General features: G+C 39.7%; 1 protein-coding gene across 1 annotated transcript in view; it reads right to left on the bottom strand.

Moving 5' to 3' along the window:
- The window catches only part of inpp4b (inositol polyphosphate-4-phosphatase type II B), a 413,125-nt gene that overhangs the window by 321,024 nt on the left and 74,692 nt on the right, over positions 1-17,409 (bottom strand). Inside the window, exon 4 of the mRNA XM_036575007.1 lies at positions 7,742-7,860. Within this exon, the coding sequence (XP_036430900.1) occupies positions 7,742-7,860 (119 nt within the window). The remainder of the gene's footprint in view (positions 1-7,741; positions 7,861-17,409) is intronic.

Raw genomic sequence — 17,409 nt, forward strand, 5'->3', positions numbered from 1 at the left:
GTAGGGATAGATAAATGTAGATAAAATGTAAATAAAAACAAAATGCAAAGATGTGCAAATAATCTAAACCCTATATTTCATTAAAAATAATACAGAGACAACATATCAAATGTTAAAACCGAGACATTTTATTGTTTTTTGAAAAAGATATGCCCATTTTGAATTTGATGACAACATGTTCCAAAAAAGTTGGGACGGAGGCATGTTTACCACTGTGTTTCATCACCTCTTCTTTTAACAACACTCTGTAAGTGTTTGGGAACTGAGTCCAATTACTGTAGTTATGAAAGTGAAATGTTTTCTCGTTCTTACTTAACACAGAATTTCAGCTGCTCCACAATTCAGAGTCTGCTTTGTCATATTTTCCATTTTATAATGTGCCAAATGTTATCAGTGGTGACAGGTCTGGACTGCAGGCAGGCCAGTTCAGCGCCCAGACTCTTTCAATATGGAGCAATGCTGTTGTAATACGTGTAGAATGTGGTTTGACCTTGTTTTGCTGAAATAAGCAAGGCCTCCCCTGAAAAAGATGTCGTCTGGATGGCAGCCAAAACATGTATATATCATTTAGCATTAATGGTGTCTTCACAGATATGCACATCACCCATGTCATGTGCACTAATGTCCCCCTGTACCATCATGAATACTGGCTTTTGAACTGTGCACCAATAACAAGCTGAGTGGTCTTTCATCATGTTGCCCTGTCCTAACTTTTTTGGAAGGTGTTGTTGGCATCAAATTCAAAATGGGCAAATATTTTTCAAAAAAACAATAAAATGACTCAGTTTCAACATTTGATTTGTTGTCTTTGTAGTATTTTCAATTATATATGGGGTTTAAATGATTTGCACATCATTGCATTTTGTTTTTATTTAGATTTTGCATGCGTCCCAACTTTTTTGGAAATGGGGTTGTAAAGCACTGTTACTTTTGGTGAAGTAATTGCTGATTATGGTGAAAAATAATGAAATAAAGTAATATCCTGCACTGCCCAGACATCTGAAACACCTCTCATTTGTTCGATTTCCTGTCAAAACTAAAGCCAACTACATAATGGCTTTTTCAGTATTTAATATGTCCACATGTAAAATTCAGTCTTAGAAGTTGGTTGCTTTATCTGCCTCTCTCAATCCAATTAATCCCAAACACATTCAGTGATGTTGAGGTCTGGACTCGGGGGTGGTCAGTCCATTGTTCTGAGATCACCTTCTTATTTGATTTGCAAATTTCCTTTTCTCAGTAACATCTTGACCACCACACATTCTTACAGAACCACAGTGTTGAGTTGTCTTCTCACAGTGGAAGGATGGACAGAAACACCTGAGTGGAACTTCATTTTCTTCTCTCTCAAAGATGAAAGCATTAAGTGCTGATTGGGACAGTTCTGGTGGTCTATCAGGGCTTGAATGGTTGTTAAGCCCTGGTTGCTCTGCTCTTGCTCTAAAATTGTTGACTACACTCTAAAGAACACGCTAAAGAACTCTTCGATGGAAACTTTTTAAAGCTTGTAGAAGCTCCACATAATGTAAAGTTGCTAGTACAAGCCAAGAACCATTGAGGAACCTTTATTTGTAAGAATATTTATGAGTTTCTGATGCCTAATTGGCTATTTCTAGAGGCTTCTGCCAAATGATCAATGTCTCACACCCAGTGGTTGAACTGTACAAACACTTTAAGGGTGGTGGTTCAAAACTACAAAAAAAAACTCCTGACAATATGTTTTGTCATAAGCTTGGAATATGGTGTACCTCCATTGGAACTTGGAGCGTAAACCTCAAATATGGATGTTATTAAAATGTCCGGAGTAGACATTTGTTTTGACTTCTCTCTCTGACTGTGGGGGAAGGCATCCCCTTGCATCCCCCAATTCAAGCCCTACTCATTCCCAGGCTGATGCTTGTGCCTATGAGAAAACAAAGTCTACAGTCTGAGAAAGAAAGAGCATGACCCCCCACTGTACAGTCCCTCCTCATGAGAAAAAGCCAAACTGGACACCCCCCTGATGGCTCCGGGAAACACACGGCATATTTCAAGCTTGATCCGACCCAGACGCCCCATATCGGCTTTATAGGCCGGGTTTTATCAGTGTGCCACTTGAGATTAAAATAGGTTTACAAACTAGTGAGCTCTTTTATAGATTGATGGGTTCTTGGATTCCTGAATTCTTTGCATGCTGTCTGTAAATGTTTGGATATTTGGCAACCTGCTATCTACACTTTCCACTGTATCCCTTTGGGCAACAACATCTGTCTCCAGCGCTGCTTCTAGCTAAAGACGAGGGCTAGATGTACCCTTTGCCTTGTGACTCCTATGGTTCCTATGTTTTAGTATTTAACAGAGCTGGAGTGGAACCTTGCCTAAGGCTGGGTATTAAAATTGAATACTTTTATGTTACAGATGGAATTGCATCAATACTACAGAGCACTGAAGCAATCCAAGTCATTCAGTGTCAGATTTCAACACCAAAGTGGTCGGATTCATCAGAATCCATAAGCCACTAAGTATGCTTGTTTAAAAATCTAGACTGTTGACTGAATGTCTAAATCACATTCTGTATGAATATTATGGAACTCAGTGCTTCTTGATTAGTGCACAGTCCAGTGTGATCATTTCTGGTTTAAGCCACACCCACTTTCGGTGTGTAATTTCAAAGAATATAACGAAAAAATAAGTACTGTCACACCGGCGCAGAAAAAAATGCAGACAACATTGTGTAAATGCCTATTTTGAACAGACACTTGAAGCAAAATGCCCCCAACATGAACAAACAGAAAGGAAGGTAGACTCTTCTAGGGTAGTCCACCCTCCTCAGACACAATTACATTAACAAACAATTTCAACAAGAACTACACATCAGCAACAATAAGTGTTCTTTTTAACCGAGAGTGTGGCATCATCCGAGAGACACTTTGCATGGCCACACCCCCTAAGCCCCCCATGGCAGCATGGCCCGTGGCAGGCGCCACAGTACTTGGTATCAAATTCAAGGTATCAGTATTGAAAAGGTTTTGAACAATGCTCAGCCCTAATCTCACACCCAGTTTCAAATGCATTGTGGGAGGGGACTGTGGCCACATCAAAGCACATTTTGTGCTGCACCTTCTCATGTATGCACATCTGATCCTGAATGTGAAGTGGGGGGGCACCACCCGTCGCTCAGCGCAGCTGGGGCCCAAAGCCGGACCCAGCTGTTCAGATACCAGACCTCCAGAGCTGCAGTGGGAAATCCAACAGCAGTGGTCTCACACACACACATGCATTTATATATGGATTGTGTGGGCATTAACCTGAGAAGTTCAGCAGCAGCTGCAGCCACATTCCATTCTACTGCTTGTCTATGTTAAAGGGGAATTCCACCAATTTTTTCAAAAATTCTACATTATTCAGTCAATTCAGCAAATTTGTTTGATGTCAATGTTTATTGCAGAGAAACCTTGACTTCTGACTTTATCTTCTTTACAGTGGTGATGATAGGAACCAGGGATCAGAGTGAATACAGTGCAAATATAGCCATTTTATTTACTATTAAATGACTAGTGTGCCTTCTGAGCTTTTATATACATAATATTAATGATGCCGTGAATGTTTTTTAAAAATATACATTTTAGGCCAATAGGCAAAAATCTTTTTTTTAAAACTATTGTAATGCAATGCCTCAGACATTGGGCAGCATATTTGTGACCACATCATGTAATAACTGTCTGTGAGGGAGCTTTTAGAGGCATTAAACACTCCTAACGTCTGTCTCCAATCACCACCACTGCTAAGTTTCTTAAGAAGTGGAGAACTTCCCAGCAAACACTCTGAGTACATCTTATAGATTTATAATGTACGAATTTTCAAAATCGGTGGAATTCCCCTTTAAACAGTAAAGAGGGCCAGCTTGCACCTCTGCAACCGCACGTCTCAATCTACACTCTTAAAATTACAGGTTCTGGAACCGTTCTCGGGCCTGGACACACAGTTTTGTGAAAAAAAAAAAACATGAGTTGGTATAGAACCTTTACGTCTAACATTAAAGATAACTTACATTATCTTAAACTTTCAAAATTGTACTTAATTGCATGGGTCAGATGTAAACAAAGAGTGATTTGATGTGAAATACTCAATTCTAGAGAAACTTGAATTGTTCACAGAGGTGGTAAAAGGAACCAGAAGTCTTAAGAATATAATGCCTCTAAAAGCCTCTAAAAGTGCCTGTAAACTTAATTTATTTAACCCATTCATGGACGAGAGATACACACAGGATGTTGTAAGGCCAAGATAGTTCACAAGGAAAGCTTATTGTGTTCAGATCTGCCACTAGTGTACCATTATCAGCATTACAAATTCAGGACTTCAAACTCAGAAGTGACATGTTGGTGCAATTGTCATTTTGGAGAGTAAAATAGTGGTTGTATTTGTGTATAGACAGTGTGACCCCTGGTTCCTATCACCACCACTGTAAAGAAAGTCAGTGGGTAAGTTTCTCTACAATGAACCACTTCACATAAAACCACTCTGAATGACTTTGTATACATCTCAGTGACTAAATTATGCAGAAATTTTGAAAAATCAGTGGGCTTGTCCTTTAAAAAGGTTCTTCAAACTCGCACATCTCACATATATCGTTCAAGAACGCCTCACTGAAAGCCTCTTCTGTGAAACAAGTGGTTCCTCTATGGGATCCCTCCAAAGACCCTCTTTTTGGCATGCTCGTTTTCTAGAACATGTTTTAAGAACTCCTAAATCTCATGGTGAAAGTAAACCCAGGTGAACCACCCACCATCCCTGGATCAGATAACTGTTACACATCCTGCAGTAGCTGAACTGAGAGAGAAATGAGCTTCACCCTGATACACTCCCCTGATATGTATCCTCACTCACATATTACATCACACCGCTCCACTCCTCCCGTTCAGACGCTTTTAGAGCTGATCAAACATTTCCTAATGAAATATCATTAAACGTGATTGTACTAGGAAAATAATTATACATCATTTTTTGCAATAAAAGAGGTTTTCAAACATCATTTTGGAATAAAATTAAATAAAGAGAAAGTATGTCAGGACTCTGATTAATTAATAAGTTTAGTGGGGGGAGTGTTTGTAATACATTCAGCTCAAAATTCTCTTAGTCATGATATCTAAAGGCAGCAGAAAAGCAAGAACATTCAGCGCCCTCAGCAAAATGCTAAATTTCTCAACAGTGCGAGTTATTGGGCATAAAAATAAGCTAATCAGAGAATTAAAGCATTCATCAATAGTTTATGCATGCAGTGGAACCACCACTGGACTTCAAGGATGGTCTTCTAAAAAGCAAACTGGACTTCAAGGATGGTCTTCTTAGACATGGATTAAGTTTAATCTTGGACTAAATCACGATATCAGTGCTATTTCAGAATGGCTCTTAGGCCCAATAGTGTTAAAGGATATTTTCACCCATTTTTGAAAATTTCTGCATTATTACATTGCTTAGATGTGAACAGTCATTCAGAGTGGTTTGATGTGAGACACTATTCTAGAGAAACTTCCCAAGACAGCTGTTCACAGTGGTGGTGATAGGAACCAGACGTCTTCATCATGGCAGAGAGATACATGTAGAGTTCTGTAAGGCAAAACTAAGTCCCCCAAAGGAGCGTACTTTGTTAGATTTACCTTCATCAGCATTACATATGAACTCAATAGACACGTGTAGGTTCACTGGTTGGTTTGGAAAGCAAATAAAATGGCTACATTTGCCTTGTAGTCATTGTGACGCCTGGTTCCTATCACCACCACTGTAAAGTAATCAGAGTCCATAAGTTTCTCTACAATGAACCACTTCACATTGAACCACTCTGAGTGGCTATGCTTACATCCCAGTGTTTGAACTAAATTATGCAGATGTCTAGCAAAATCAGTGGAATTCCCCTTTAATTCAGCATTGAGCATCTTGGCGGTCAGTAAAAGTAAGAGGTAAACGAGTGAAGTCAGTAAAAAGCTTTCACACCTACCCTCCTCTTTAGCCTTCCCAAACACAAGGCCATGTCCATTGGCCCCTCAGTCCAGAGTCCAGTGCGCTTTTTCTGCCTTAAACTGGGTTTAGACCTTAAACTCTAAAGCTGTTTCCATACTGAGAGGCTAACACTGTGCCTCGAAACTGTATGCAAGAATAACAGAGCTAATCGGTGCTTTATGGCTCCAGTGCGCTCGGTGGCTGCCCAATTTGGCATTAGCGTTTATCATGTGTTGTCACTACAGACCCACACACAGCTTAACTGCAGTCAGAGCAGACTTAAGAAGAGTACCCCCTCTCTCTCTCTTTCTCTCTCTCTCTTTCTCTCTCTCTCTCTCTTCCTCTCTTTCCTCCGGCAAATCTCATTTAGAGGGAAATAGAGTTCTCTTTGTGCACTCATGAGGGACAGACAGCCCATGTGGTGGAAGAGGGGAGGAAGGAGAAACAGAGGGAGGGAGGAAAAAAGAGAGAGGGCGGGAGGGAGGGAGGAGGGATGGGACAGTACTGTGGCACTGAGGTGGGGGGGGGGTGTCTCGGTATTTCCTAAAAGGGGCAAAGGGACGACCAGCTGTTGCCGCCAAATATGAGTCTTCAGAGGGCCGTCGTGACAACTGAAAGTGGGTGTGACTGTGTGTGTGTGTGTGTGTGTGTTTGTGTGGACTGTGGGATATAGAGTTGGAGCTCAAAGACTTTCCATCCAGCTTGGCACGTTAAGAATTTCACTCTCACACACGCAGCAGACTAAACAGTTTTTACAGTCGCACTGTAACATGAAACTAACTTTTACTGCAGATAAAATTATTTTAGTATAGTTTTGGTTCTTCACACACCTCGCACACCTTTCAAGAATAAAAAAAAGAATGAAGAAAAATGTTAGATGTGTCCAGAATAATGAACAGAGCTGTAGATTATCTATAATTACTGAGGAAGTTACAGTCAAGTTAATGCCCAGAATGCCTCGTATCTGAGAAATGGTGATCAAATTTTGAACCACAATGTATTTAGAAATGATTGTAAATAGATAATTATAGTATATTAATAATATACAAGATTATTCCAAACCTTTAAATGATTATTTCAAACTTCTGTACAGTGATTTCCAACTTTTGAACAATGGGGATTTCAAACTTTTTAATGGGGATTTCACACTTTTAAATGATGATTGCAAACTTTTATACGATGATCCCAAACTTTTTAATGATGATTTCAAACTTTTCAAATAATGATTCCAAACTTCTGAATAACGATTTCAAACTTTTGAATGATGATTCAAAGCTTCTGACCAGCGATTTCAAACTTTTAAACATTGATTCCCAATTTTTGAACAATGATTTAAAACTATTGAGTTTAACGTCCTCTATGGCCCGACTGGCTGCAGTACAGAGTAATATGATATTAAATATTCTACATGACTGATAAGAAGATTTTCCATGAATATTGATAAAAATTGCTACAAATTCAAATAACAGCTAATATTGGCTGAAATAATTGTACATGGTCAAAAATAAAGCAGAATACAACACGTTAACAATGACGGCGTTTTTGTCCAGGTTTACCATTTAGGGCCAATAACATCCTTAGTAATGAGTTTTTTTCATTATGTTAGAAGAGTGTATTCCTAATAATAACAAACTTGAGATTTATATTATATGTATGAAAGTAACACTTTATCTTAATATTATCTGATTTTATCAGCCTTTTGAGATATCGGTCAGGCCCTAGTACTGAGTGACAGAGCAATGTTTGTGTGTGTGTGTGTTCTTACCTCCACAACCTCAGTGCAGGCATAGGCGATGATCCCCTGCTCATGAGCATCCAGCACAGCCACCTGCACCAGAGCATTCGGCTTTCTGTCCCTGAACTCTGGCACCAACTCTCTACAGGCTGAGAGAGAGAGAGAGAGAGAGAGAGAGAGAGAGAGAGAGAGAGAGAGAGAGAGAATGAGTGAGAGAGTGAGAGAGAGAGAGAAAGAGAGAGAGAGGCAAGGGTTGGCAAACAGAGAGTAAAGGGTAAGTGAGCACAGGACATTTACAGGAAGAACAGCACAAAGAGAGGTAAAGGGAAGGCCAGAGTGAGAGAGAGAGAGAGAGAGAGCGAGAGAGAGAGACCCACTATGGCACTGTTGCCATCAGGCCTTATGGTGTAGAGTTGAGGGTCAGTTTCTGTCTCAGAGAAACAGGAAAGCACATGACCAGCACAGCAAAGCTGAGAGAAGATCTCTCTCTCTTTCTCTCTCTCTCTGTCTGTGTTTGTATGCAGTCAAATTACATTTGATGATCTTCTAAGTGAAGTTACACCTCCTCCACATCGAACACACTTGAATATGACACTTTTCTGCATATTTTAGTGCACAATGTCTTTTTATTTGATGAATTAAGCATAGTGGACAAAATGTTAAATTAAAAATAACACACTGGAAAAAATTGTATATAATTTGCCACAACTTCACCATAGGCCACATTTAATGTTTTATACTTTTAATGTTAAATTCAGTAATTGTGCAGTAAAATGTGCAGAAGTGTGACTCAGTAGATGATGTGCAACTTATTTTTCAAAACAAGTCATATTTTTAAAAGAAGTAATTTGACCAATTTATTCTTTTTCCTCTCTGCTTTCTTCGGTTTCTCTCTATGTCTCTCTCTCATTTTCTCTCTCTCTTTCTCTCTCTCTGTCTGCTGGGCTGGGCCATTCTTGTACATACATGCCATCCAAAGGAGGATGATTATGTTTTCTCTCTCTCTCTCTGTCTCTCTCTCTCTCTCCCTAAGTATGTATCTCTCCTTCTATTTTTTTTAATAGCTCTTTAATTTCCATCAGTGAAAGTTTTTTCACGAAGCCCTCCCCCCAGTTTCCTCCAGCAGGAAAGGCCAGTCTCCCCATGCTTCACTTACAGACGAAAGGACAATTTCCCTTTCCCACTCCCTCTCCCTCTCCCTCCTCTCTCTCTCTCTCTCTCTCTCTCTCTCATGCCTGTGTTTGATTTAGCTGTCTTCTTTAGTTGCCGCCCACTCAAACAGCTCTACACAATAACTTTACCCATTCACGATAAAAGCACAGGCAGAAGTGCAGTAAACACATCCGTAAAATGAGCAGGATTAATTTAACCCACACTGCTGAACTGCTGAACTGCTCCAGTCTAAGTTTCCACTCTTTCCAGGCCTAAATGGACGCTGTGGGCGTTCGTTTAACACCAGTGACTTTTCAGTGTTAGAGAAACAGAAGTGGACCCAAGGCCGACTGGAGGCCTTTCAACCCATCCACACATTCTTTAATGAGCTGTTAAATGCTTGTTTTTGCTTTTTTCTATCTGAGGACGTTTTGGACACTCATTTTCTGCATATAAATACTTCATTATATAACACTAGTGTATCAGATTAATTAAACTTTTAGGAGAATGTATGGCCAGAGTGGGCCTTCTGAATTGAGGCCAAAGTGTACATTTTACCTAAATGGAAAGGAATTATCTGGCATAAATACAGAAATCGATCCACACATAAAATGTTGGTAATGTTGGGACACAAAGCTGGGCTGAAAGACCAGTGAGGGACCGGTCTTAAACTCATGTTAACTCTCAGCTGTAACCAGTGCCAGACTGAGAAATTGGACCGGTAGCACTTTGAGCTGGTTACTGTGAGCTATGTATCAAATCTTATACACTGGGGAGAAATTAGATGAAGCTGAGTTTAGCTTCTAATTCTCATTTCCTGTTCCACCTTAAAATGTGTCGCAGTTACGTTCAAATGCCTGTGTGGGCACTTGTGAGTAACTGCTGCACTACTTATGGTAGAATGGAAACTCAAACAAGGTAACATCAACCTTGAGAGATAAGTGTGTCAAAGTCAGCACAATCGTACTTCTTTGCACTCCTGATGTAGCAGTTTATTTGTTAATTATTATTAATAATGTGAAAATGGATAGCAAAGACAAGAACTGCAAAAAAGGGCAGCACTAAAAGAGACAAAAACAAAAAAACTACTTAAGGAGGATGAGGACATATCCGAGCAGGTGGGCAGTGAGAAATGTTGACCCTAAATGTTGGGTAAGCACCCTACACTATACCAATAATGGTCCTTGGGCAAGACTCCTAACACTATCTTTGCCTACCTGTGTAAAAATGATCAAACTGTAAGTCGCTCTGGATAAGAGCCTCTGCCAAATGCTGTAGAGGTAATGATTAATGAAGTGTTAATACCCATTAACAAACTATTTTTAGACCATTCATAAATGTTTTATAAAGGTCGTCTTGTTTGAAAGTGGTACTGAAATTTCTTAATGTGTTCATAAGGTCAGAGCATCATGGTATACTATAGTGGTTCATAACTGAAAGAACATCAATATGAACTAAAAATGGGCCGAATATTTTGACTTGCCTATGTCTCTTAAAATACATACTATACTCTGAAACTCTAAAATCTGTAAAATGAACCATATTTATCTGTTTGACATGTATGGAGTTTATGACTGGATTAACATTAGCTTGCTTGCTAACTTGTTTGCCTCCACTATCTCACTAGAGGCATACTGGTAGCGTCAAACATGAAATTTGTCTGAAATTGTATTTGACTGTTAGATGACTTTCAAGCAGACATTAACTTTAGCTGTGAAATAAATTCAGAGCTGTTGGCTAATGTTAGCTAACCAACCCAGTTACACTGCTAACCTGTCAGCTAATCTTTACATGGTTCAAAACCTTCTTAAAACCTTTTTGCTACTATACAGAACCTTTTTTACTAAGACTGCACTGCTGTTAATCCAGCCAACGCCAAGCCAAGTACATTTTCTAAAATTGAACAATATAATGTTATTCCAATAAATCCCAGCAATACCATAAACCATAGAGCTATCATGAAGTCACAACTGAAGGGCAAGCAGACATTATACCAGCATTTTTACACCAGCTTGATGATGAGACACATTATCTTTGAATCCTTTTCCTCTCCTTGATGTGCTCTCTGAAGCGGCTGATCCATCACGCACACACATTACACTCTCGAGTGAGGCCTCGATTTCTATCAATTCAATCCGCTACTGGAATGACTGCACTCATATCAAGGTGAAGGTTCTGTTAAGTTGTTCTGCTGTGTACTAAAACAGGACAACAGTGTCTTCTGCAGTGTATAACTGGATTTATCATACTGCAGGTAGAACAGATGAAACATACTTCATAGAAGTCACAATAAATAATATGAATTCTATATTATTTAAAGGGGTGTTTCGTCCACTGTGGCCACTGGGGTGTCCCACGTGCAAGGAACCGTATAAACCTGGCTCACACTTCTTTAAGTTTAGTGGGCTGAAAGTTCTTAGTCCATGTTTTGAAGTTGATTTTTGTGGGATAACAGGATGTTTGTCAGAAGAAGCACATTCAGCTCTTATCACTGATAATATTTTCCATTACATCTTCCACACCAGTCATGCTGCATTTTCGCTGCAACAGAGGGTGATTGTGTAAGTGAAAATGTACCATGCGCACACAAACCTGTGCCAGACACAGTCTCTGGCAGTGTGCAGCAGCGCTTAGTGAAGCAGATAGCCTAACAGCTAACTTCACGGCCTTTTATTTGTATCAACATTACAAGATTACATTACAAATCGCCAATCCCTACTTGTCAGACTGAAATATGGACCCTTGCTGCTTCCACACAAGAGGAAATCCACAATAAATAACACCACATTACACAGTATGTAATGGCCTTGGTTGCTAATGCAGTAATGTGTTATGAACAGTGTTGGAAGTACGAGTCACAAAGCATCGCATTACTATAATTCCACCACTTTTGGTGGTGACAAGCAATGTATCTAACTACCTTTTCAAGTTAAATAATGAAATTACAATTACTGAAATTGAAATTGTTGTTTTTGTCATGTGTGAAAACATTAATGGACAACTGCAGACTATAGCAGACAAATGCAGCCTTTTCCCCCAGTTTCCTGTTAATGATCTAACATTACCCAACCTCATGGGGTGGAATGAATGAGTGAATCAATTAGCATTAGCCCACGCAATGGCCGACAGTTCGGGCAATGTGAGCTTGCGGTCCTGGAAATATGGGCATTATTTTTCCCTCAAGATCTTTGAGACCAAGGACAAAATATACTGGTGAGTTGTACAGGTGTGAGAACTTCCACACTAATTTTCTGAAGCACCTGGAAAAACAACACACCTCTGCAAAGCTAATCCAGAAAGACCCCAGTGCTAGTGGAACGACCAAGGTGCCACTCGCAGGGCTTGATTTTAAACCCAAGACTTCATCTGCACAGTCTGTAAGCCAGGCAGAACTAAACAGACTGACTGCCAGGTATGTTGGTGAAGACAAGCATCCTATATCAACAGTTAGAATGTCAACATTACAAGTGTAGAAGTAATGTAACTTTCTCTAGTAGCTAATTACTTTAATATGCAGTAATTAGTAAAGAAATTCAATTACTTTTGAAAGAAGTAACTAGTAACTGTAACTAATTACTAATTTTCAGTAACTTGTACTGTAAACAGTGGTTATGAATAGCTTGGTCAGTGGAGGTGATGGGGAAGCTTCCTTAGCCATTCAGGAAGACCAACCCGTCAGGGGTAGATTTAGTGATTCTGGGGCTCTAGACAGGAATGGGGCCCAATAGATACACATTTTTAACACCTTAAAATCCCAGGCTTCTTACATACTAAGGTTTATTATCCCGTAACTACATGGACTTCAGTGCATACTGGTTGAACTGTTCTTAGGTTACAGACATGTGTGTAGTAAAACTTGAGGCCTGAAGTTTTACTGCACATTTCTATAATCTAAGAATATCTCAGATAGCTTGCAACAGTATGTCATAAGCCTGGGCTTTTAAGAGTTTATCTAAGTTGAGGCTCAGGCTTTTTAACCCTGCAAAAAAATGATATCTTGACAAGTGAAAGCATCTTAAATCTTGTCAAAGTATCTAATATTTCTCATTTTGAGATGGTTGTAAGAATATTCTAATATTATTTAACTTACCCAGTTAACTTGAAACCGGGCTGCACCACACAAACTAGTTTTAAAGTTGAGCTTAGTAATACATATATATATATATTTCATTTAGGTTGTTTAACATCAACACATACAGTACATCTAATTTGTTTTTTCATAGGGGCCCTCGGCCTAATGGGGGTCCCAGACAGCTGCCTGCTTTTGCCTAGTGCGAAGACCACCCCTGCCCAACAACCAGCCACTTTGAACTTAAATAAATTACCCTACACAACCACCATGTTAACAAAATCATCATAAATCCGCCTGAACAGCAAATAGCTCAGAGCCACCTATGTGTTTGGATAGCAATTGCAAGTAATGGCTGATAGATGTTTTAGGGATTGTAGGCATTAACTTCTAGTTTTGAGAATGCACATTAAACCCTAAATTGGACTAAAAAGGATTTACCACAAAGAATGCCCACTGACTGTTTAATTCAGACCCAAGATTTACTTAATTTGTGGCTGGAAAAGCTTCCCAAAGAGAGCTTAGAGAATCGAGCTTGAAAGTTTCCCGTTGTCGTTAATTATTTATCACCTTTAGCGCAGTCATTGACGTTACGGCCTTGATTTTTTTTAAATATCCAAGGCTTTTCATTGGTAAACAGTGTTAAGAGTAAACTACAAACATCCTTTCTGAAATTACTCATACAAAATGCAGAAGAGACTACAAGGTCACAGAGAAGAGCAGCCAGGAGGAGCATTCAGCCTTAATAAAGAAACACTAACATGCTCCACACTGTGCTGCTCTGTAATATGCTGTTTTGTACCCAACTTCAAAAAGATCTACGGTGCTGACAGCTCCAAACTCCTCAGTAATGACTAGAACGTCAGCTTTGTGACGTTTTTGGCTGTGGTTGCATTGATGCCTTTTGCAGAAGCAAGTCTTAAGTCTTTGAAGCAAGAAGGGATGGAAAAAAAGGCTCTTACTTCACCCTGAAAAAGAAGTGCAAGCTTCAGTGAGCTCTTGAGCTCAGTCTCCTGCACTAAACCCTATAATTTCCTCACGATGTGACAGGATTTGTAGTCAAGGGGACGATTTCATTTGTTCTGTTCCTCGGCGAGCTCGAACGGATCGCATTATACATCATGTACAACATTCAGGCTGCTGAGCACGCCGTTTTTAATAGCCGGAGAGCGTTTCAGGCCTTGATTGCGCTTAAAGGAATTAAATCTTTGCCAACAACTTAAATTGTAACCTTGCGAGGGCACCTCTCCCCTGCCCCCCATTCTGCGAAATCTAATTTAAAACCATCTGTAAGGTGTCAGCTGAATAGAGTTCCAAAAGCAATAAGCACTAACTGCCCGCCGCACGTTTATAATGACTCGAAAAGAGAGAAAGAAAGAGAGAGAGAGGGAGAAAAAATGATTAATGGAGATTATTTTAATGTACATCACTATCACGCTGCTGGGAAAACACGCCGCCTTGTATGATAAATCTCTAATCTGCAATCTGCCACCCTTGTTTACAAACAAACAAACAAAAGCTCATCTACGGAGTGCGTAAACAAACCGTGGGGCGAGGATAATATTCACTTGTGTCTGATGACGTTGCCCGTCCGGGCCCTACTCGACTGAACGAGAGACAATGAGACGGAAATCAAAAAGAGACGTTTGCTTTCATCACATCAAAAGAAGAGCACAATGAAAAGGGAGATTACAGTCTGTGTGAATGCGAGTTGGTGTGTGTGTGTGTGCGCGTGTGTAATTGGGAAAGTACCTGAAAGGGCTGTAACCACATTTCCCAGTTGAATGTGCATCATAAACTGCCTGCGCTTTGCAGTCAATATTGAGCGGAGGCAAGTCAGCAAAAGTGCCGCTGCTGTGCCAATATGGAGAGGATTTATCCACATTTAATGCTTCTGAGCATTAGGGTTAAATGAACATTTTCCCCAGCTTTGGAAACGCTGTTATTATCTTCAATTCATTACCTTCAAATTGCGCAATGTTTATGGCGCATTTGCCATTTTCTAAATGACGTTTGTCAGGAACAGGGTCATCTCAAAGGTGGAGAGAAAAAAATAGAAAATAAAAAAGGCTCCAGCCGAGTGCATGCTGTTTGAGTAAAGCAGACTTTTAAGATGATATTTAAGAGCTATGAAAGTGTCTTGACTCTAGAGATGAAACGGTTACCGGTTACCGTTACCGGTTTCACGGTAAACCGCGGTAAAATTAATGACGGTTAGTAGTACCGTTTGAACTTTAAAGTATCGTTAAAACCGACCGCGGTGTGAAAAACTCGGAGATTCGGAGATATTTCAGCCTTCTAAGAAGACCAAGTCTGACGTTTGGTCATATTTTGGGTTTTATAAGGATGCAGAAGGAAAGTTAATTGAAGATGACCACCCTGTCTGCAGATGACCACCCTGTCTGCAGAACAGGCCTAAAGAAAATAGCGGCGAAAGGGGGCAACACATCAAACTTTACGAGTCATTTCGCGACCACCACCCGCTACTTTTTAGAGAATGCAAGGTTAACTTTAACGGAGAAGTCCGTGGGGACTTCGAAATAGAAGAAATGTCACGGTTTGTGTGGTTTAACCTATGCTTATGGTTCGTTAATCATATAAAATGAAGCTTTTAGCGTCAAAAAAAAAAAGAAAAACAATCGGTCAATCAACTGTGAATCGAAACTAAAGCCATTAACACATTTCTGTGGAGCAGAGTCTCCAAAATGAACTCTGAGTTAACAGTCACACGAGCTCTGGAACGAGACGCGGCAGAGGTTCAATCTGCACAGCTCCCCTTTCTCGTCTCGCTTGCAGCGTTTACTGTCTGAGAGGAGAATAACACCGTCTCAAATCACTCAGTGTCCCCTACATAGAGCGCCACTGTTCAAACAAACACGATCATCATTAACAAGCAGTTGAGTTTTAAATAGGGAATTTGTAACCTGTTGTTAATGTTGATTATAGATGACTTAGTCGAACGTTTCACGCACTCTTTGGGTGAAGGATTTGCTATTTCATGATCCACGAAGTGCACTACATAGGGAAGATAGTGTGCTTTGAGACGGGACCTTGCGCGAGTAAACGCTGTGTGCCGCTTTTAGGAAAAGCAGTTTCAGAGATTAAATTTTAGGAGTGTTTCTGCCGCAGCTCAGATGCGCGTTAATTTTAAGCTATGTTTTTGTTTTTAAGCAGCTCCACAGGTGGAGACACGCTGTGTGAGTGCTACACTGTCTGCAGCTCACAGCGCGGTCACGCAGTTCCACTGTGATTTTGGCTGTTTTTCCTGGTGCACTGTATTGATTAGGGGTTCAGCGCCACAACGGCACAATAATGCTGCAGTTGCAGTTTGGACAGAAATCCCCCCGAGTGCAGCACTTCTTAGAAGTAGTAATTTTCCATTAAGACCCACCTCAGAGTTGGTTGAGATTTAATTCTCTATGCAGGGAAATCCCTAGTTATTGTAATTAATAATAATAATAATAATAAGAAGAAGTAATAATAAGAAGAAAAAGAATAATAACAGTAATAATTATAATAATAATAATAATAATAATAACTGTAATAATAATACATTTGCTATTATTTTGTTTACAGAGTATTACAAGTATTGTAAGTAATACAAAAGTAATACTAAAAATGTATTGACCTTATTTTTTAATGTTTATGCAAACAAAAAGTGCATATTGCTGCCAATTCTATATGTGTTAATATAAAAGTTGGTGAAACGAGTTTCAGTTTGTGTATCAGTATTTATTTTTTTTATTTATTTTACTTTTCAAAACATTTGAACAATATCGCGCTAATACTGACAATTGTGATAATTTTGGTCATGATAATCGTGATATGAAATTTTAATATCGTTTCATCTCTACTTGACTCGCAGCAGATTGACGAATTGAAGTTCCTGAGGTGTTTACATGCTAAATAACACTTTCGGCGTACAGCTCCGAAGCTGCTGGAAGCAGCAGTGGACAGAGATCTTGAAAAGTGGTGCACAGCTGGAGTGCTAGCGGAGGGCCGCATTTACTCCGCTGCTTTATCAAAGGACAGCCTGACAAATGGCCATGGTGCTAGGGCAACAAACCACACTAGACCCAGCAAGAGCATGGAGACTGGAGTGTGTTTTCAAATACTTTAAGTTCAAAGAACTGCAGCTCTAGATTGGTGCATCTTGGGTAAAAAAAAAAACATGCTAAAACGGGACCTGCCGCTTGGCTTGTGTGGAATCAGCAGTCTAGGGGAGCAGGCCTGTGCTTAGGGTTGAGGTGCTGCTTAGCGATGTCCTGATCTGATATGAAATATCACTGCTGGAAATGAAGAGTTTCATTCTTGTGCTGTAGATCGATTTGTAAAAGTTTGTGTGTGTAAAGGTCATTTTTAATTCACTAATAAAGGTGGTATTAATCATAATATAGCACTGACATGGTAACACTTTATTTGGAGTGGTCCTTTGTAGATGATTAGTATCAGTAACACATCAACAACATCTCAGTGA

The sequence above is a fragment of the Colossoma macropomum genome, unplaced genomic scaffold (assembly GCF_904425465.1).
Source record: "Colossoma macropomum unplaced genomic scaffold, Colossoma_macropomum, whole genome shotgun sequence".
NCBI lineage: Eukaryota > Metazoa > Chordata > Actinopteri > Characiformes > Serrasalmidae > Colossoma > Colossoma macropomum.